Source organism: Clupea harengus, chromosome 24 (assembly GCF_900700415.2).
Source record: "Clupea harengus chromosome 24, Ch_v2.0.2, whole genome shotgun sequence".
Lineage (NCBI taxonomy): Eukaryota > Metazoa > Chordata > Actinopteri > Clupeiformes > Clupeidae > Clupea > Clupea harengus.
In genome coordinates, this window is record NC_045175.1 from 14,721,107 (window position 1) to 14,743,804 (window position 22,698).

The 22,698-nt window shown below is 43.5% G+C and overlaps 1 protein-coding gene across 1 annotated transcript; it reads right to left on the minus strand.

Moving 5' to 3' along the window:
* Positions 1-4,123: 4,123 nt before the first annotated feature.
* On the minus strand, positions 4,124-22,484 carry LOC122128756 (stonustoxin subunit beta-like). The gene is made up of 4 exons (XM_042703505.1): positions 22,427-22,484; positions 17,285-17,432; positions 16,532-16,578; positions 4,124-5,115 (listed from the first exon to the last, which is right to left on the minus strand). Exons 1-4 carry the CDS (start codon positions 22,482-22,484, stop codon positions 4,580-4,582), a joined length of 789 nt encoding a protein of 262 aa, XP_042559439.1. The 3' UTR covers positions 4,124-4,579.
* Between the last annotated feature and the right edge of the window lie 214 nt (positions 22,485-22,698).

Sequence of the window (22,698 nt, forward strand, 5' to 3'; positions counted from 1 at the left end):
CAGCGATTTGTGTTTGATTATTTATAATCATTAAGTTTGCCTTTAACTTTTAGTTTTGACTCTCATGTCATTGTTTATTCTCTTTAAAGGTGGTTTATTTCCCTTAAAGACAAACCCTCTCTAAACCACACCTGATACCTGTAGTCAAATCCCTCTGGGTGGACAGGATGCTCATTAGTCTTACATGTCACCTTTCTGTTCCCCTCAGAGAGAGAGAGACGTCTGCCTGCTGTGTTTGGGTCCAGTGTGAGCTCACAGGCATCTGCAGACAAGAGGAGAGGAGAGAGGAGAGAACATCATCATCAGAATTTGGGGAGTGACAGCAGCAGCTGCTGAGTAACACACACACACACACACACACACACACACACACACACACACACACACACACACACACACACCACACCTAACCATTTGACTTTTGATTTTTTTGCTGAATAACATTGAAGAATGGGCCCAAATAGTTCAATCCAATTCTGTGACAGTAGAGTATTTTCTAGAGTGCTGTATTTCCCCACCTCACATTCATCCCTCCGTCTCTCTCACTGTATCACCTCATCAGCCTAACCAGCCCTCTCAGCCACGCCCACTCCAGTCCTGCTCAGCCTCACCTGGACATCAACACCAATCAGCTGTGAGCTTTTTAAAGACTGAAAATCATCACTTGTAGACTGTTACCCAATAAGTTGTGGGCTTTTTAAAGACTGAATATCATCACTTGTAGACTGTTCCTCAATTAGCAGTGGGCTTTTTAAAGACTGAATATCATCTTATCGTATTACTGCGTTTGCCGTTCTTGATCTAAGATCCTTCTCACATTGCCTGTTTGTCTTTTGGATTCATGTCTATGTGGATAGTTTACCTGTTTCACTGATCTAACCTGTTCTGACCTGTTTCTGGCTTTTTGGATTCTCCCTTTGGACTCGTTCTTTGGACTTCTGTTCAGGAAAACTTGTTGGAAATCTCCATCTGGGTCTCTGCCTTGAATCATCCCACTGACACACACACACACACACACACACATGCACACACACGCACACACACACACATACATGCACACTACACACACACACAGTCATGCACACACACTCATGCACACACACATGCACACACACGCACACACACACACACATACACGCACACTACACACACACACAGTCATGCACACGCACTCATGCACACACACTACACACACACTCATGCACACACACACACACATACACATGCACACACACACACACACTCATGCACAAACACTCATGCACACACACACACACATGCACACATACACACACACATGTGCTTCCATGAGAACATGCAGTAAATTGCAAATGCGGGGAGGAAGGTGTTGTCTTCACACCAATCAGATCAGAAACACAGTCATGCCATCACAAAGATATGACAAACTATTAACCTGAATGTCCTCCATTGAGTTTAGTCAGTGAAATGCCACTGTCAAAAATGAACACAGGATAGTATTTTGAAATGGTTTCTCTCTTTTATTGTGAGTAAAGGTCTGTAATATGTGTGTAACATGAAATTGACTTGATGACACAAAGACACAACTGCAGGTTCATAGTCAAGTCCTGTATCAGGAAGTAAACGCCACCTCACCGCCTCACTCCGCCTCCACTTCTAAAGTTAGTTGGGGCCTCCTCAGTTTTCAGAAGGGACACGCCGCTACTGCATTTATAACCCTGTTTTCTCCCATTTTGTTTCATGCATGTGTGATGGATGTGCATGTTTTTGTATTTTTAATTGTGTTTCTTTATTCATTAATGTTTGTGGGGGAAAAATCTATGTCTATTTTAACAACCAATTAGACCTCTCTTTGCCAGACTAGCCATCCTCTGACAGATAAAGCGTCATACAGTCTCTCTTCACCTGTTGGTAGGGGCTGCCTCTCCTGAACGTATTTCTTATTTCTCTTTATTCAGGGTGAGATTGGCCTGGGAACCATAACTTTTTAATGTTATTATTTTTATAAAAGTGCTGATCAAAATTGCTGATCTTGCTGGAGTGTTTGCAGCCTCCTTACTTTAGGGGTGTCAGCAGCACACACACAAACCCATCCTCTCTCTGTCTGTGTCTGAGTGACTCTAGAGTGCCCCCTATCTGCCCCTCTCAGATCACATGGCAGGGGGATGTAGATGCTACCACCCTCACCCCACTGTTCCCCATCCTCTGCCCCCACACGGATCCAGACATGGCAGGGAGATGCAGGTGCTACACCCACTACACATCCCTCCCTGCAGGGATCAAGACTGACCACTGGCAGTAGATGCTACCCCTGCCCCACATCCTGTGAGGATCAACAGCAGCAGCTGCAGACAGAGGCACACAGACACTAATATGAACTAACTCTTCCCTCTCAGACAGAGGCACACAGACACTCATATGAACTAACTCTTCCCTCACAGACAGAGGCACACAGACACTCATATGAACTAACTCTTCCCTCACAGACAGAGGCACACAGGGTTAGATCATATGAACTAACTCTTCCCTCTCAGACAGAGGCACACAGACACTGATATGAACTAACTCAACCCTCTCAGACAGAGGCACACAGACACTGATATGAACTAACTCAACCCTCTAAGACAGAGGCACACAGACACTCATTTGAACTAACTCTTCCCTCTCAGACAGAGAGAGTGGAGGTGTTGGTGCTGTTAGCCATGAAGAAAAGGTGGTTCCGCTCAGAGAATAAGTCATCAGGATCTGCTCCCTCAGAAGACATGGCAGGGGGGTGTAGATGCCCCTATCACTACACTAGACACTACATGCCCCCATCCCAGGAGGATCAACAGCAGTGGCTGCAGAGGGAGGGGGAGTGGAGGGACACAGATGCCCCCTTATTAACCCCTCCCACTCAGACAGAGAATCAGAATCAGGTTTTATTGGCCAAGTAAGTTTGCACAAACAAGGAATTTGACGTGGTAAAGTGGCTCTCAGTGTGCTTACACAGAATATACATTACAACACAGTACAAAACAAACAGTGCAACGGTCTAAGAAGTCTAAGAAAGTATATACAATGCGGAATGGCTATATACAGGAGCTGTGAATTGTAACATAACAATAGTGCAAAGAAGAAGTGAAGAGTGCAAGAAGTGAAATATATGTGCTACAGAGAGGAAGAGTTGCTGCTGGTGATACCCTGTTCATCTACTCATGTAGCGGATGCTGTTATCCAACACAACTCACACTACAGTGCCAATGTACATGTTGATGAGTATGTGAGCTGAGTTCATTTAGCGGATGCTGTTATCCAACACAACTCACACTACAGTGCTAATGTACATGTTGCAGGTGCAGAGAGAGGGGAGGTGTTGGTGCTGTTGGCCATGAAGAAATGATGCACACACACACACACACGCTACAGTGTTGCATTGTAATCTTAGTTATTATGTTACTGCAATGCACTCATGTGGAAATATGACCAGTCAATGCATGTCAAATAATGTATATGTTTGTGAAAAAATAAACAAATTCATACACTTTGTTTTGTTATGGCTTTGGAGAGAAAAAAAGTAAATCAACTCAAAAATGAAGACACATCCATCACCATAAAGCCATTCCCAAGTTATATTCTCCCAAAAAATGTATTGTATTTATTTAGACATTTTATTTCAGGAAAAAAGAGCATGTTTTTATTGTCCAGTGTGCAGAACATGATGTGATTTACTCGACTCTTCAGTGTGTCCAGAACATCACTCTTCACTGCTGTGAGGTTCTGTCTTACTTCTCTTCATTTTCACCAGTCTGCTTGTGCAGAACAACAGATACACAGAGGACAGGAACCACACACACATTACACAATCACTATGCCTAACACACACACACATACACACACACGCACACACACACACATTACACAATAACTATGCCTAACACACACACACACACACACACACACATTACACAATAACTAGGCCTGACACACACACATACACACACACATTACACAATAACTATGCCTAACACACACACACACATTACACAATAACTATGCCTAACACACACACACACACACACACACATTACAAAATAACTATGCCTCACACACACACATACACAAACACATTACACAATAACTATGCCTGACACACACACACACTGTCAAAGGGTTAAGTGTTGAGGGACTTTAGGCACAAAAAGGCAGCATGGAGACAAAAATTCAGTGGCTTGCAATTTATTCACCCACCACCAGGGGGTTAAGAGCATCCGTGTCCAAAAACAAAGAGAAAGAAAAGAAACAAACAGACTGATAATATAACTTGATCTAACAGCTGAATATGCACAGCCACTACAATAGCTTGGGACAGATGCAGCAAATAACTAAACCTTAAGGAGAGCAGAATACATCATGTTGTTGCTGCTATTCTTGTAACCCACATATTAAATTCTGAAAAATGGACAAAATATACAAAAAAGCAATATCACCATTTGCATAGTATCATCAAAGCAGTGGTGTATAAACAGAACACGCATATCACTATTTCCATAACATCACAGCATCACACATGTGTATGAATAGGAGTGGGTGACTCATGTGTTCCTGCAGCATGGGGAGGTCATGTGATCTGGCACAGGGACACTGAGTCAGAACCCCAAACCCCAAACCCAGGATAGAGGGGCTCAGTGAATGTGGAGTGGAACGTGTGCAGGTGTGTGAGTGTGTCAGAGGAGACGCTGTAGAAGGACAGAGTGCCGGCTGGCCAGTCCAGGTACACTCCTACTGTGCTGGAGCGGGAGGAGGGGACAGGTATGGCAGTACTCTTACTATTGTGCCTGGCAGAGTAACTGTTACCAGAGCAATCCAGACTCCAGGACTTGTCATTCCATCCAAACCCACTGTCATTACTCCCCCCTTTCCTCTCCATGCTCTTATATGCCACTGCCATATCAGCCCCACGCCCACTCCACTCAGCCTCCCAGTAGCAGCGTCCAGACTGACCCTCTCTACACAACACCTGTTCCCAGCAGTCAAATCTCTCTGGGTGGTCAGGATATGCCTGCTCCTCATCCACACGTGTCACCTTTCTGTTCCCCTCAGAGAGAGAGAGATGTCTGCGTGCTGTGTTTGGGTCCAGTGTGAGCTCACAGGCATCTGCAGATAAGAGGAGGAGAGAGGAGAGAACAACATCATCAGAATATGGGGAGTGACAGCTGCTGCTGACTAACACACACACACACACACACACACACACACACACACACACACACACACACACACCCTCTCTCTACTTCACATTCCAGACACAGCACACCAATACACATACACACAACTTCATATTCCAATCACAACACACACCTACATATTTAAAACACAACTCAACAGTACATACAAACACACACACACACACACTACTTCACACTCTAAACAGAGCACACCAATAAACACACACACACAAACACACACACACACACACACACACACACACACACACACACACACACACACAAAACACATTCCAAACACAGCACACCAATACACAAAATACACACACATATACAAACACAAACAAAATACAACTACATATTCCAAACACAGCACACACACACACACACACACAGAGAGAGAGAGAGAGAGAGAGAGAGTACATTCCAAATGTAGCACACCAATACACACCCACACACAAACACACTACATTACAAACACGTGCAGAAACAGACACAACTAGACATTACAAACACAGCACACAGCACACACACACACCACTACATGTATACAAACAAAGCACACAAATACACACACACACATACAAACATAGAAAAAAAATACAACTACATATTCCAAGCATAACACACCAACACACACACACACACACACACACACACACACCAACAAACACACACACACAAACACACCACTACCCACTCCAAACCCAATATACTAATACACACACACACACACACACACACACACACACACACACACTGACTACATTCCAAACACAGCACACCAATACACACATACACACACACACAACAACACACACACACACAAAAACACACCACACACCACTACCCACTCCAAACACAATACACCAATACACACACACACACACACACACACACACAACAACACTACTACTGATTCTAAACAAAATACACTAATACACACACACACACTGACTACATTCCAAACACAGCACACCAATACACACATACACACACACACAACAACACACACACACACACACACAAAAACACACCACACACCACTACCCACTCCAAACACAATACACTAATACACACACACACACACACAACAACACTACTACTGATTCTAAACAAAATACACTAATACACACACACACACACACTACATTCCAAACACAGCACACCAATACACAGATACACACACACAACAACACTCCAATACACACACACACACACTACATTCCAAACACAGGATGCAAATACACACAATCTACTACACACTCCAAACACAGCACCCCAACACACACACACACTCACACCAACACACAAAACACACACACACACACTACAGATTCCAAACACAGGATGCAAATACACACAATCTACTACACACTCCAAACACAGCACACCAATACACACACACACACACACCACTACACACTCCAAACACACACACCAATACACACACTCACACCACTACACACTCCAAACACAGCACACCAATACACATACACACACACACACCACTACACACTCCAAACACAGCACACCAATAGACACACACACACACACACACACACACACACACCACTACACATTCCAAACACAGCACACCAATACACACACACACACACACACCACTACACACTCCAAACACAGCACACCAATACACACACACACACACACACCACTACACACTCCAAACACAGCACACCAATACACACACACACACCACTACACACTCCAAACACAGCACACCAATACACACACACACACACACACACACCACTACACACTCCAAACACAGCACACCAATACACACACACACACACACACACACACACACACACATACCACTACACACTCCAAACACAGCACACCAATACACACACACACACACACACTACTACACACTCCAAACACAGCACACCAATACACACACACACACACACTCACACCACTACACACTCCAAACACAGCACACCAATACACACACACTAACACCACTACACACTCCAAACACAGCACACCAATACACACACACCACTACACACTCCAAACACAGCACACCAATACACACACACACACACACTCACACCACTACACACTCCAAACACAGCACACCAATACACACACACTAACACCACTACACACTCCAAACACAGCACACCAATACACACACACCACTACACACTCCAAACACAGCACACCAATACACACACACACACACACACACACTCACACCACTACACACTCCAAACACAGCACACCAATACACACACACACACACACACCACTACACACTCCAAACACAGCACACCAATACACACACACACACACCACTACACACTCCAAACACAGCACACCAATACACACACACACACACACACCACTACACACTCCAAACACAGCACACCAATACACACACACACACACACCACTACACACTCCAAACACAGCACACCAATACACACACACACACACACACACACACACACACCACTACACACTCCAAACACAGCACACCAATACACACACACACACACACCACTACACACTCCAAACAGCACACCACTACACACACACACACACCACTACACACTCCAAACACAGCACACCAATACACACACACACACATCACTACACACTCCAAACACAGCACACCAATACACACACACCACTACACACTCCAAACACAGCACACCAATACACACACACACACACACACACACCACTACACACTCCAAACACAGCACACCAATACACACACACACACACACACCACTACACACTCCAAACACAGCACACCAATACACACACACACTCACCACTACACACTCCAAACACAGCACACCAATACACACACACACCACTACACACTCCAAACACAGCACACTAATACACACACACACACACACCACTACACACTCCAAACACAGCACACCAATACACACACACACACACACACCACTACACACTCCAAACACAGCACACCAATACACACACACACACACCACTACACACTCCAAACACAGCACACCAATACACACACACACACACACACCACTACACACTCCAAACACAGCACACCAATACACACACACACACACACACACCACTACACACTCCAAACACAGCACACCAATACACACACACACACACACCACTACACACTCCAAACACAGCACACCAATACACACACACACACACACACACACTCTAAACACAGCACACCAATACACACACACTCACACCACTACACACTCCAAACACAGCACACCAATACACACACACTTGCTTTGCTTGTAGTTGTCCATCGAGGCCGATGATGACGTCCACTTCTGACTCTCAACGGTGAGTTTTCTGGTGGCTGTATAGTCCTATCCTGGATCCACAGGTCTTGTCGCAGGTGGGACATGCGAATGTAGTAGTGGTGGTACTGGCAACCTTGGTTGTTTTTCTTGTATGCCTTCTTTCTTGCCTTTCCTGTCTCCTGGCTGTCCTGTCCTCCTCCAGTGCTTTGGTCCCGTCTTGGCACATCTGACGCCAGGTGTTACGGTCAGCAGCCAAGCCCTCCAGGTCCCCAGGCCTGATTTTGCACTTCTTTAGCGCTGTTTTGATCTGGTCTTTATAGCGCTTCTTCTGCCCTCCAGCAGAGCGTTGGCCTTGGGCGAGCTGGCCATACAGCACTTTGTGAGGCAGCCGATTGAGGGGCATCCTTATAACGTGCCCCAGCCATCGTAGCTGGTAGTGGGTGATGGTGGCCTCAATGCTCCTACAGCCTGCTCTCCTGAGGATCTCGGTGTGTGGCACTCGGTCACGCCAAGTGATTCCTAGCATTCGCTGGAGACAGCGGATGTGAAAATGCTCCAGGGACTTCACATGGCGGCTGTAAGTGACCCATGCTTCACAACTGTAGAGGAGGGTGGTGATGCAAACTGCTTGATACACAGAGATTTTTGTGTAGTGATATAAGTTCTTGTTTTGGAAGACCCGGCGCCTGAGTCTCCCAAAGGCAGCTGATGCTTGATTGATTCTGTTCTGGACCTCATTGTTGATGTTATTGTCCTCAGAGAGGATACTCCCCAGGTATTTGAATGATGGTACTACAGACAGATTCTTACCAGTGATGTTGAAGATGGGTGGCGTGGGTGGGATGTTGGTGCTCCACTGACAGACTACCTCTGTTTTGGTGATGTTGATGGTCAGCCCCATCCTGCTGTAAGCCTTCACAGCTGCATCCAGGACAGCCTGGAGGTCTTGTGGAGTGTGAGCCACAAGAGCGCAGTCATCTGCATACTGCAGCTCAAGGACCCTCACTCTGTGCAGCTTGGTGGTTGCTTGCAGCCTCCTGATGTTAAAGAGGTTGCCATCTAGCCTATAGACCACTGTCACCCCGCTGTTGTCCTCAAGTGCAGGGAGCAACATCAAGACCTGTTTATGGCTTTTGTCGACCTCTCCAAAGCCTTCGACACTGTGCAGAGAGACCTACTGTGGGACATCCTGCTCCGGTTTGGATGCCCTAGCAAGTTTGTCAACATCCTCCGACAGTTCCATGATGGTATGAATGCTAGGGTGACAATAGGAGGACAAGAGTCTGCCTCCTTCCCTGTGTGCACAGGGGTCAGGCAGGGGTGTGTACTAGCACCAGTGCTCTTTAACATCTTCCTCCTATGCGTCACCCAGCTTCTCCATAAGGAAATTGAGGACAACAGCGGGGTGACAGTGGTCTATAGGCTAGATGACACACACACACACACACACACACACACACACCACTACACACTCCAAACACAGCACACCAATACACACACACACACTGTGGCATCACGGTGGGCCAGCTAGCAGAGGGGTGTGGTGTTCGTGTGGAGGTCTGGCTGCCACACCACAAGATGGCTGCCAGTGGCACTACATCTCCCAGAATGCAGCAGCACCCAACCAGGTGTAGGTGCTTAAGGCACCTGATGGAAGGGGCATTTAAGACAGGTGGTGCCTGTTGTGAAAGAGCGAGCCACGAGAGCAGGAAGAGCCAGGAGGGAGAACAGAGAGCACTTGAGGTGCGGGTGAAGCCGTTGTGGAAACGCTTGCTAAAGCGCTTGCTAAAGCGCATCCGGAAGGGGGAAGGCTAGCCCCAAGCCGGGAAGGACCTGGACGGAGGAACTTTAAGCTGCAACTACAGTGGGCAGGATGTAAGTGAGGAGCAACTTTATGAAGCCTATGTTTTTGCCTTTGAAGAACTTTTATGTTTGCTTCCTGAAAGACTTTGTGTTTGGTGAATAAACCTGATCCTCGTTTGAAAGCACTTTTGCCGGCTCTGTCCTGTTAATTACGCACTGCCCTACACCCAGCTCAGTGGTAAAGCCTCTCATGATACCACATATGGTGGAGAATGCGGGCATAGGGCGTAAGTGCGAATGAGCAGAAGTGAAGGAATCGACGACTTGGTGGAACTTTTTTCAGGACTTCACGCAAAGGAGCACCAAACAAAAAATGGAGGAACTGGTGATGATGCTGTGGGAGAGCCAGAGGGCCCAGCAGGAGACCAGTGCAGCCTTGTTGCAGATGCAGCAGAAGGACAATCCAACTAGAGATGACCTAGAGGAGGCCGAGAAGAAGCACACCCGGTCTGGTGAGATGTTCGAGAGGGCCCAGGAAAAGCTAAGCCAGATGCGCAGCGCAACAGTGGTGGTCCTAGCTGCCGGTGATGAAGAGTGGGACGATGATGATGGCGATGATGATGATGTCTATGGTGAAGATGTCAGTGATGAAGAGGTCGGTGATGTCGATGATGATGATGAAGATGATGCCGATGATGAAGCTGACGATGGTGATGATGATGACGAAGGTGACGATGAAGGTGACGACGATGAAGGTGACGATGATGAAGGTGACGATGATGAAGATGATGTCGATGATGAAGATGCAGGTGATACTGATGGTGATGAAGATGATGAATATGATGAAGATGTTGATGATGAAATTGCTGAGGAAGAGGTGGAGGATGAAGATCCTGCGGAAAACGAAGATCCTGCTGATGACGAAGATCCTGCGGAAAACGAAGATCCTGCTGATGACGAAGATCCTGCGGATGATAACGAAGCAGGTGAAGATGACTGAGTCAGAGGTCCCACCAGGTAAAAAGGCAGCTCCAGCCAAGTCTGCTGCCAAGGCAGCCCCTGCTAAAGAAGAGCCTGGGGAAGACCACAATGGTAAAGAGGCAGACGACCCAGACGATGGTGCCGATGGCGACAACGACCTCGGAGAAGAGGGGGATGTCTTTGACCAGACCAACGTGTCGACTTCTGCCCGAACAAACGTGTCTGACTCTGCCCAGAGGAGAAAGAGGTGTGCCGGCTACCAGCGCAAGGTGGTAGTAGTGTGCCACACAAACGAGGCCTACAAGGAGAGGACTCCTAAAAAGACCGAGACGGATGGCAAAGATGTCCCCGAACACGCCGTGCTCAGGAGGAAGGGACTCTACGCCCTGCCAGAGGAGATGGCGACTGAGGAGACGGCAGAAGATGGGAAAGACACTGACATGGTCCCCAGTGCACAACAGGAGCAGAAAGAGAAACCAGGGGAGACGGAAACAAACGGCACGGTGAGTAGATGGTTTCTAAGCCACCATCCGTGTAATGTCTCTGTCGTTCACAGGCCAGGAAGGCGCAGTGGAAAAGCAGATGTCCTGTCCCACTGTGATGCCTTTTGGACCTGGTTTATCCTGCCGAGGGCGTCAGGTCCGGGGAGAGGGATGTGTGGCATCACGGTGGGCCAGCTGGCGGAGGGGTGTGGTGTTCGTGTGGAGGTCTGGCTGCCACACCACAAGATGGCTGCCAGTGGCACTACATCTCCCAGAATGCAGCAGCACCCAACCAGGTGTAGGTGCTTAAGGCACCTGATGGAAGGGGCATTTAAGACAGGTGGTGCCTGTTGTGAAAGAGCGAGCCACGAGAGCAGGAAGAGCCAGGAGGGAGAACAGAGAGCACTTGAGGTGCGGGTGAAGCTGTTGTGGAAACGCTTGCTAAAGCGCTTGCTAAAGCGCATCCGGAAGGGGGAAGGCTAGCCCCAAGCCGGGAAGGACCTGGACGGAGGAACTTTAAGCTGCAACTACAGTGGGCAGGATGTAAGTGAGGAGCAACTTTATGAAGCCTATGTTTTTGCCTTTGAAGAACTTTTATGTTTGCTTCCTGAAAGACTTTGTGTTTGGTGAATAAACCTGATCCTTGTTTGAAAGCACTTTTGCCGGCTCTGTCCTGTTAATTACGCACTGCCCTACACCCAGCTCAGTGGTAAAGCCTCTCATGATACCACAACACACACACACACACACCCCACTACACACTCCAAACACAGCACACCAATACACACACACTCACTCACACCACAACAGATTCCAAACACAGCACACCAATACACACACACACCACTACACACTCCAAACACAGCACACCAATACACACACACACACACACTCACACCACTACACACTCCAAACACAGCACCCCAACACACACACACACAGACTCCAAACACAGCACACCAATACACACACACACACACCACTACACATTCCAAATACAGCACACCAACACACACACACACACACTACTACATACTCCAAACACAGCACACCAATACACACACACTCACTCACACCACAACAGATTCCAAACACAGCACACCAATACACACACACACACACCACTACACACTCCAAACACAGCACACCAATACACACACACCACTACACACTCCAAACACAGCACACCAATACACACACACTCACTCAAACCACTACAGATTCCAAACACAGCACACCAATACACATACACACGCACACCACTACACACTCCAAACACAGCACACCAATACACACACACACACACACACACACCACTACACACTCCAAACACAGCACACCAATACACACACACACACACACACACACCACTACACACTCCAAACACAGCACACCAATACACACACACACTCACACCACTACACACTCCAAACACAGCACACCAATACACACACACACACACACACACCCCACTACACACTCCAAACACAGCACCCCAACACACACACACACACACACAGCTACACATTCCTAACCCAGCACAACAATACACACACACTGACTACATTCCAAATACAGTACGCCAATACACACACACACACACACACACACACACACAACCTCACATTCCAAAGACACCCAGTGTGTTGTGACGCTCCTGTAAAGGAGACGCACCAAGAGTTCGCAAATCAATCGCACACGCCCCCCTTTTACGATAGCGTGCAGCCAATTAACCAGCCGCGGGTCTTTTTAAAAGAAGATACCTATTTTTGAGTTTGGGAGAAGAAGAGTGAAGTGGAAGGACCAGAGAGCAGTGCAGAGAAAACGCCAGTTTCATACCAGATCATCCTGCTAACCAGCTGCGTGTGGAAGGAAGAAGAGAGAAAAGACAGTAGGCTATTGATTTCATTTAGTATTGCTGTGGCCTCAGCCGTGAGCCACTCCGTTGCCCCGGTGCAAATATTTTGTAGTTTCGCCAGGCGACAAACACAAGAAAAGTGAATCTCACAATAGCAACTCTTACTCTAGGAACTTGGAAACCACACGGCCCCGGTGCAAATCCTTCTAGTTTCGCCGAGCGGCAAGACTAATTACTGTTACTTAGGCTACTGTTAATGACTCCTGACTGGTCGAACTTCATTCTTCACCCTTGGAATTTGTTTGGTTTTACGAACGCATGTTTTGTTTTATGCCGTATAGCATAGAATGTTTGCCCTGTTGACCACGTTAACGGGTATGGTTTGTTTTGTTTAAACATTTGAAGGAAATGTTTGTATGAGCCAGTGGGCTGTATTTTGTTACACTTTTACGGAAATATTTGTGTTGTATACCATTAAATAAAATGTCCCCCATGCTGCACACACCTGAACTGTTACCGTTGGTCTAATCAGAGACTAATTCCCGGACCACCTGAACTGTGACCGTTGGTCTCATCACACTCACCTGGCTGCACTCGTCCACACACACACACACACACTCACTCTCTCATACCCCCTGGCTTCATCTCAATGGAACTTTATCCCACACCAACTTGTATTGCCATTCTTTGAATACTGCATTGTATTATATTTGTTGAAATACTGCATTGTATAATTTTTTTTGTTGAATATATCCATATCCATTGAATATTGAGTCTGACTCTTGCTGAATGTTGCTGTTTAAGAAAATTAAGAATTATTCCTTCATCCCAGTCCAAAAGGGGTTCAATTTAAGCACTGTACTGGAAGGGTAATGGTGTACATTTAATTTGAGTCCTTTGTAATGACTCTGACTAGTAGTTCAGACCTAGTTAAAACCGTTACAGTGTGTGTGGCTGCCAGCCCTCTACAATAAAATTGCTAAACTTTATTCATGTCTGGTGTTGTGTGTCCCAGAGGGGTCTGAATCAGTGTAAATATTTAGGTCACAGTGATGACATATTCACTATATGGGAAAAGTATAAACTTTATAACAACATCTTTCTCTCCCTGTTCTGATGGTGGTGGTTTCTCATGACATTTGAATCAGCCTTGCATTTCCCCCAGTCCATGTATATATAGAGGTGTCAGCAGATGATTTGTGAGAAGTGACCAAGGGGAGTTGGAGAAATGAGAGGAATGATATGAAAAATGTCTTAATACAATCATCATCATTAGAGTTTAAATCATTCTTTATTCAGAGAAGAGAGGTACTAAAATAAGAGATATGTGTTGGTAACGAATGATGAAAGGGAATGTGATTTGCTGAAACTAGATACTGTGTAACTGTTAGTGTGACAAATACTGTATAAAAGTTCACTGTTTTCTGTGATCGGGGCCTTCAGTTAACATCTCCTATGGTCTGTCATACATCAACTAGTTTAGCTTGAAATGTTGTTTTATTTACCACGTGTTGCCCTGACATAAACACTTTAACAGCTCAATTTAGGTTTGATGCAAAAACGATGGACTTAACCAGCAGATTCTTTTTTTAAAGTGGCAGTTCACCATTAATCAATGTCATCGTATAGTACTTATCTTTTCAACTGAATATTAAAAAGACTCTCAGTACATAGTACTCAGTACACAAATGAATTACAGATGATTATAAATAATGCTTGTCTGTACTTATTAGTGTATTTGTTATAAGTAAAGAATACAAAATATAGGTAAATGTATTATTATACGGCGACAATAGAATATACCAAACTCTTTTCAATAATGTGTAGTAAATGAAACGACTAGTTAGTGAAAACAATGTCATATGTTGCAAACAGAATGGGTATTTGTATCGTGTGGTATATGATTATCACGCCAGCGCTGAGCCCTGCTCCTGCCAAGACCCCTCCTGATTCACCTTCCCAGTCCCCTGATTGGCTGATTACCTGCACCTGTCACTCTCTCCACTATATAAACTCCTCAATCCCCTCACTTCCCTGTCTGACCTTGTTTTAAAAGGACTAAACTCCAGAAGATTTAAGCTCCAGACTCTTCAACTCCTGCGATCGTTCCTGTCTTCCTCCCCGACTTACAGGTCATTCTAATTCTCTGCGTCCTCTCCCTAGCTCCCGTGTTCCAGTATTCCCGTGCCTTGTTTACCTTATTTTTTCCCCATTAAATCTAAAACCTCCTGAGCTATGTGTTTTGTTGGTCATTGTGCCTATGGACTTTATCTTCTGAGCGTTATTTACCAGTTTTGCTTTTGTGTTCTCCCCGTTATTTCCCCTGTGTCCCCCTGTACTGGCTGTTTCCAATAAACTCAATCCATTCAGGTCTCTGAGTCGCTTGAAGACCGTGACAATGATGATATGAATTGATCTGAAGAAACATAGTAGCTCATAGTTGAAGCACTGATGTGAAGTCATAGAGCTGACTTTTTTTTTTACACCAATGAACAATTTTGGGTAGAAGTAACCTACTTACATCGCATTATCTATGCTTTCCCAAATAACACATTTGGATGCATCCCCACCCCTTACTGTCCTCTGAGGAGTGTTAAAAATACTTTGTAAACATCTTAATCTTACTTTCTAGATTTCTTAAGAGCTGAACACTTCCCAAATGATTTGGTATTGGAAATGAAAGCCTTGGGCTCATTAATTGCTGTGACCCTGACACACACAAAGGCACACAGACACACAGACACACAAACACACACACACACACACACACACATCCATTGGTGTGCATCATTGTGAAGTGTGCAGTGGTAACAGCTATAGGCATAACACTCAGTGAAGACAGACTACAGACTGAACACACAGAACAGATGTCTGTGAATGATCCCAATTCATACAGTTACTGAATTAACCATTAAGACTTACATCTCAGCAAACGTGGTCGTGCTCTGTTTTCAGAAGCATGGTCAGTTCTGTAACAGAAACACACGGTCACACATATACTCTTCTAAAACAGAAAAGATCTGCCATTTTTTTCATTTGAATAGTTAATAGTTAGTAGATAACTACATGATTAAATGATAATTTAAGGAAAGATACATATGTATTCTTGTAAGAAGAATGATATTTCTGATAAATCTAATATAAATGGCTATAGGAGCAATGGTGAATATTTTATTACATTGAATGCTGCTGTATTTTGCACTGGTGCTCTTAGTTTAATTATGTGAAGGAAGGCAGTCAGGTTAAGATGGACCTTGACCTTTGACACCAGAGAAACAAGGACAAAGGAACAAAGGAATCAGGAAGATGTAGAGTAAATATAGTTCTATATTCCTATTTTGCCTATTTCTTGCCTAATTGGGACTAGTTTTTACCTTTACCAACTGCCTATTCATTGACTAATCCCTTTGCTACCATATCATTTATTTGGACTTCTGGATTCCTTTGGAGTCCACTTCCCTGCCTGACCTCTAATCCTCAGATAATGTATCTGTTTAAATTCATATTTGCAATATTGGACACTGTATCAAAGAAGTGACCTACATCTAAGTTGATAAAGTAGCTATTTAAACACATCTTCGAAAATACATCACTACACTAGGTATGAAGAAACTGATTTGATCTCACACGAATAATGCGGAAAAGTACAACATTGGGATTTCTTTCTACGCTTACTTAAGCGTCTCCAGTTTACAGTCAGGATCCTCTAGTCTAACAGATAACAGCTTCAGTCCTGATTCTCCGGGATAATTGTAGCTCAGATCCAGCTCTTTTAGGTGTGAGGGGTTTGAAGAAAGAGCTGAAGCCAGACAAATACAACCCTTTTCTGAGATGAGACAATCAGAGAGCCTAAGAGAGAGAGAGAGAGAGAGAGAGAGTAATACAATTTGATATGATCCAAAAACTAGTCAGGGACAGTTCTAAAATGGAAACAGAGATAAAATAGTACACACTACTTTGTTCTCCAAGTTAAACTGAAAAATCTCCTTATCAGCATAATATCTCTTCAGTACCTAAATTACTTCATTGTACAGGCAGTCATTACTGAAACAAATATTTGTATAAAAAATAATACAAATTTAAATATAATAATAATAATTCATTTTATTTGTAATGCACTTTTCATTCAAAAGAATCTCAGAGTGCCAACATATTAGAAACTAACTATAATAATACAATAAAATAAAAATGAATTAACATAAGCATAATAGAAAACCTTTTAACATTTTAACATAAGAAATGCCTTCCTGAATAAAAATGTTTTTAGTCCAGCTTTAAAGGAGTCCAGCGTCTGCGTTGCCCTTAGGTGGTCAGGGAGGCTGTTCCATAAGCGTGGCGCTGCCGAGCAAAAGGCCCTGTCGCCCATGGTGCGGAGCTTGGTTTTGGGGACGCAGAGGAGCGAGCTGTTTGAAGACCTGATGAATGAGCTACAGAAACACTTTTAACTAGGACTGATGTTTTCAAAGGAAATGCTCTGGTGCCCTTTAAAATAGTGGTTCTCAACAGGGGGACCAGGGCCCAAAAGGGCAACTCAGGGAGCTGTAAGGGCGGCCTTAAGATGATAGGAAATTATTTAAAACAATGAAATACATGAACATTTGTATGCATAGCTTTTAAAATATACAAACTCATTTATATTCAAAATGAGATTAGAATGAGTCATGAAACATTTGGCCTTCATATTTTGTGTTTTAAGTGAATTGTGGCCCATTATTGAATGCTTCATCACAAAACCAAAGTAATTATTCAACTGACATTAACATGTTAGAACTGAATATTGCTGTTTTCCTGCTGTGTCACATATAAACTCAACATTATTTTGTATCATCTTAATCCGTAACTCATGTTCCTGTGTGCGTTCTCTGCACTCTGTCTCAAACATGGACACCGTTTTCATTAACATTCAAATGGCTTTTTTTGAGGATTCAGGTTCTCCAGTATGCATTTGAACTCCTTCCCCAAGAGGTAGTGTCACCACTCCCCTGTATTCTACCATATGACTGACTGGTGTAAATGGCAGCACCTTCTTACTGTTAAGTAGGCCATTCTCTGAGCAACAAGGTTTGATGGTGTCTCCATGCTGACAACACCAACCTCACTGTCTGCAGTTTGCAGTGGTGACTAGACAGTCCCTAAGAGAGAAGCTGAACTTAATAACGTATTTAATAATAAACAGCAGTAATTTTAGCAGTGGTGCTAATTCAAAGGCTCTCTCTTTCTGTCATCTTGGCTTAAGCTGAACTAAACATGCCACAGTCTGGCTAGTGACTTTGGGCTTTTTAGGGAGGGGTACAAGAGGTGCGTTGGATTTTATAACACAAAAACGAGAGCATCATGAGAGAATCATCATCATCAGAGAATGGCTATGCATGGCCTTTTAAGAGAATGGCCAGCTACGCATGGTCTTTTGGAATGCCTTATCCCACGTCAATCTACAATAAAAAATAATATATTGCGGTAATATGCTTGAATTATCATTTAATATGTCTGCTTTCATGAAACATAGACTATTGTGTTGCCTACAGGATCGCCTTACCCCATGTCAATCTACAATTTAAGACAGACCAAGAAATGAGTCTAATATGCTTGAATTATCATTAAATATGCCGTATTTTCATATCATGCCATGAGAAAATCTAAATCTCACACCTTGTGAGCAGAATTTGTTATTGGAGAATTCTCTGCTGTAGAGGATTTGAACAGCTGTAGAATGGTACCCTAGTCTTTCTATCTAGGTTAGTCTAGGTTGCAATTTCCAAAAGACTTACACATGAAGTAGCCTAAGCCTTTTTCAAATCAGAGTTTGTGTAAAAAAAACTAAGAATCTCCTTTACATGTTTTTAAAAGGCAGGTTTAAATGAAAAATGCTGTGGGGTGCAATTATGTCTTTCTTTTGCACTATTATAACTATGTATAAACACTATAATAACACCTCTGGATGATAAAAACATAACCTACATTTAGGTGATTCCCCTTAAAAGGCCTTTGTCCCTCTTCCAGGCAAAAGAATACAGGTGCCAGTAACGCTAAAACGAATGCACCAGTCCTGCTATAAATCTTGTCTTCATGATTTGTTTAAAGTAATATGGAAAGCTGTTGATCCAGTGTATTCATTTTGGAGGCTGCAGTTTGAGGTGCTGTTGAATTATATTGCATTGCAGGCCAGTGTTAATTTTGGCAGCTATTTTAGATTTAGTCTTAGTCTTTAGACGAAAATGCATATTAGTTTTAGTCACTTTTAGTCATTTTTATCCTCCTTAGTTTTAGTCTAGTTTTCGTCGACGAAAGCTCAGAACATTTTAGTCTAGTTTTAGTCGACGAAGTCTCATTACATTTTAGTCTAGTTTTAGTCACATTTAAAAGTCTATCTTATAGCCACATTAAACTCCTTTCCTTCCCTTCTCAGGCCCGGGGACCCCTTGTGTTTACAACTGCATAATAGTCAAGCTTGCAGTACTTAAACTCTGGATGCAATTACTCTCTAAGATACAGATCTCCTATGCCTACAGCTGAATTCCAATGAATTTAATGTAAATAATAATTTTAAGGCAATACTTAATTAAAAGTATTATCATTAAAATATAAGAGAATAACAAGTCTAGATTTTGAAGATTCAAATGATGTGATAACACAATACAACTACTATGTCTACCTGGCCTTAGTTAAATCAACCACATATCCTCCATATGAATTGCTGTGCAATCTGATAACCAACATATTTAGCTAGACGAATAGTTTGAGAGTTGAAAGTAGTGCCAATGATAATAACAATTGCATAAATAGACAAGGATATGTAAACCAATCACATATTAATTTATTTTTTCTTGATTAATGCCATGCGTGGCCTGTCCTATAGTCCATTCTGCAATGCGTTTACTAGCCAGTTATCGATAGCTAGTATAACTTAGCTAGCTATCGATAGCTAGCATAACTTAGCTATGCTACCTCATAGTTAGCTAACGTTAGCTAGCTAAAAGTTTTGGAACTCATTTGCCAAGCCAAACGGGAGGTTTCAATCGAAAATGACTAGCTAGTTATCCAAGCTGACACAACCTATACACTCGACTGCCCCTTTGAAGTTAACTTAACGTTGGCTAATATATTCGAATAACTAGTTAACATTAGCTAATTATCATTGACAGTTACTAGCTAATTTACCTAGGCAAATGGCAGGGTTGTCTTGTGCGCTTTCAGGTGCCTCTTGTTGTGTTCTTCCCACCTATTTTGAAGCCACAAGGTTTCTCTCCGGTTATTGCGGTGCATTGTGTTTTATTTTCTGTCAAGTTATAATTAAAGACTGTCCAGATATCTATTCTTATTTTTCTTCCAGTACCGAGTGCCTGAACTTCAGCCATCATAACGTTTGTTAGGGCGTCACTGTGGAGGAGGGATAGATACAGGACCAGGCAACATTCAACCAATCATGTGCATACAAGTTTAGAAAAAAAAACAATTGTTACTTAGTCAACCACCAACATTTTCGTCTCGTCTCGTCTCGTCAACGAAAGTTAAAATAGATTTAGTCATAGTTTTTATTTAGAAAGATCCGTTTTCGTCACGTCTTAGTCTCGTTTTAGTCACGAGAAAAAGGTCGTTAACGAATATTTTTCGTCATAGTTTTCGTCAACGAAATTAACACTGTTGCAGGCCTACTTACACTTGATTCTATTAATTTGACCAGCCTATTTCAATCAGTGAGGCTAGCCAAAATTCAATACAGTTTAACAAAACCACAAACTACATCCTTCAAAATGATGGCATAGTTGAATCGGCACCTCTCATAAAGTTAACATTAGAATAATCATGAAGGGGGATTTATTGAAGGGCTGTTGCACTAGACTGCATTCGTTTTCACTAAGTGTACATGATCAACTGGCAACTGAGTGTATGTTCTCATGGTTAAATGCAAATCCATTAAAACTTGTATAGAGGCCATAAGTATTGTTGACAGCAACATTGTTTCATATCACGATGAAACCGTTTTTGAGAAAATATCAGGGCAGAATTATTCCATTCCATTCCATTTGGATACGGTATTCTTGCTGTTTGTCTGGCCACATTTGCATTCATGCCATTTTAAAAGTTACTTCAGACGCACAATGTCAGCTTCAATGGTTTTTCAGCCCCAATAAGTGACCAGAAGATGTCACTATTGCAATACATTTCTATGTTCGAGTCACAGAATACCTTTTAATAGTGCAGCTCTGTGGATCTGTACTGGTTCCTCCCGCCTCCTCCCCCATCCTCCATCCTTCATTCTCAAAATATACTGATAGTATTTTTAGAATATAGTATGCGAAAATATTCAACACTATACTATTTTGATACAAATTACATAACCATTTTATAAGGCCAATCAAATACAAATGACAAAATACTATTCTGCATTTTAAATAGATATTATAATTACATCTAGTAATACTGCCCATCCCTGGTATATTCACCTTTTATGATAAGGGATCACCTAAAGTGCTCTATGTAACCAGTAAACTGTCTAGCCTTTTGCTGTTAATCGTGTCACATTATCTCTGCCTCGCCAATGTTTGTCTGTTTTCCATCTGCAGTACATATGAGAGCTACACTCTTGCATGTTATCCCATCAACTGTAGAGGTATCTGAATAGGCTGAAATGAACCAATCTTAGTTGTACAAGTGTAGATAAGTTGCTAAATGGATCTGTTTCAGTCCCACAGCTGTGTTCTGCTTATACCACTGCCTTTCATACACAAACAACTGATACATTTAATGTTGAAAAAACTCATGACCTTTACCACACACAACTCTCCCTGCTGGTCTATGTAGGGGCAGCCCCCCTACCCACTATCTCTCCACGCTGGTCTATGTAGGGGCAGTGCCTCTTCCCACTTCTCTCCATGCTGGTCTATGTAGGGGCAGTGCCTCTTCCTACACTATCTTTCCAACTAAAGGGAACCTTTCTGAGGTGTATATATACGGACCCATACCTCTGCTCACTCTGGAAGAAGCACCTTCTACCTAATGGTAAGCTGCCTTTTGCTGTACCTTTAATCGTGTCACCTTATCTCTGCCTCGCCCATTGGTTCTCTTGTTCCATCTGCAGTACATATGGA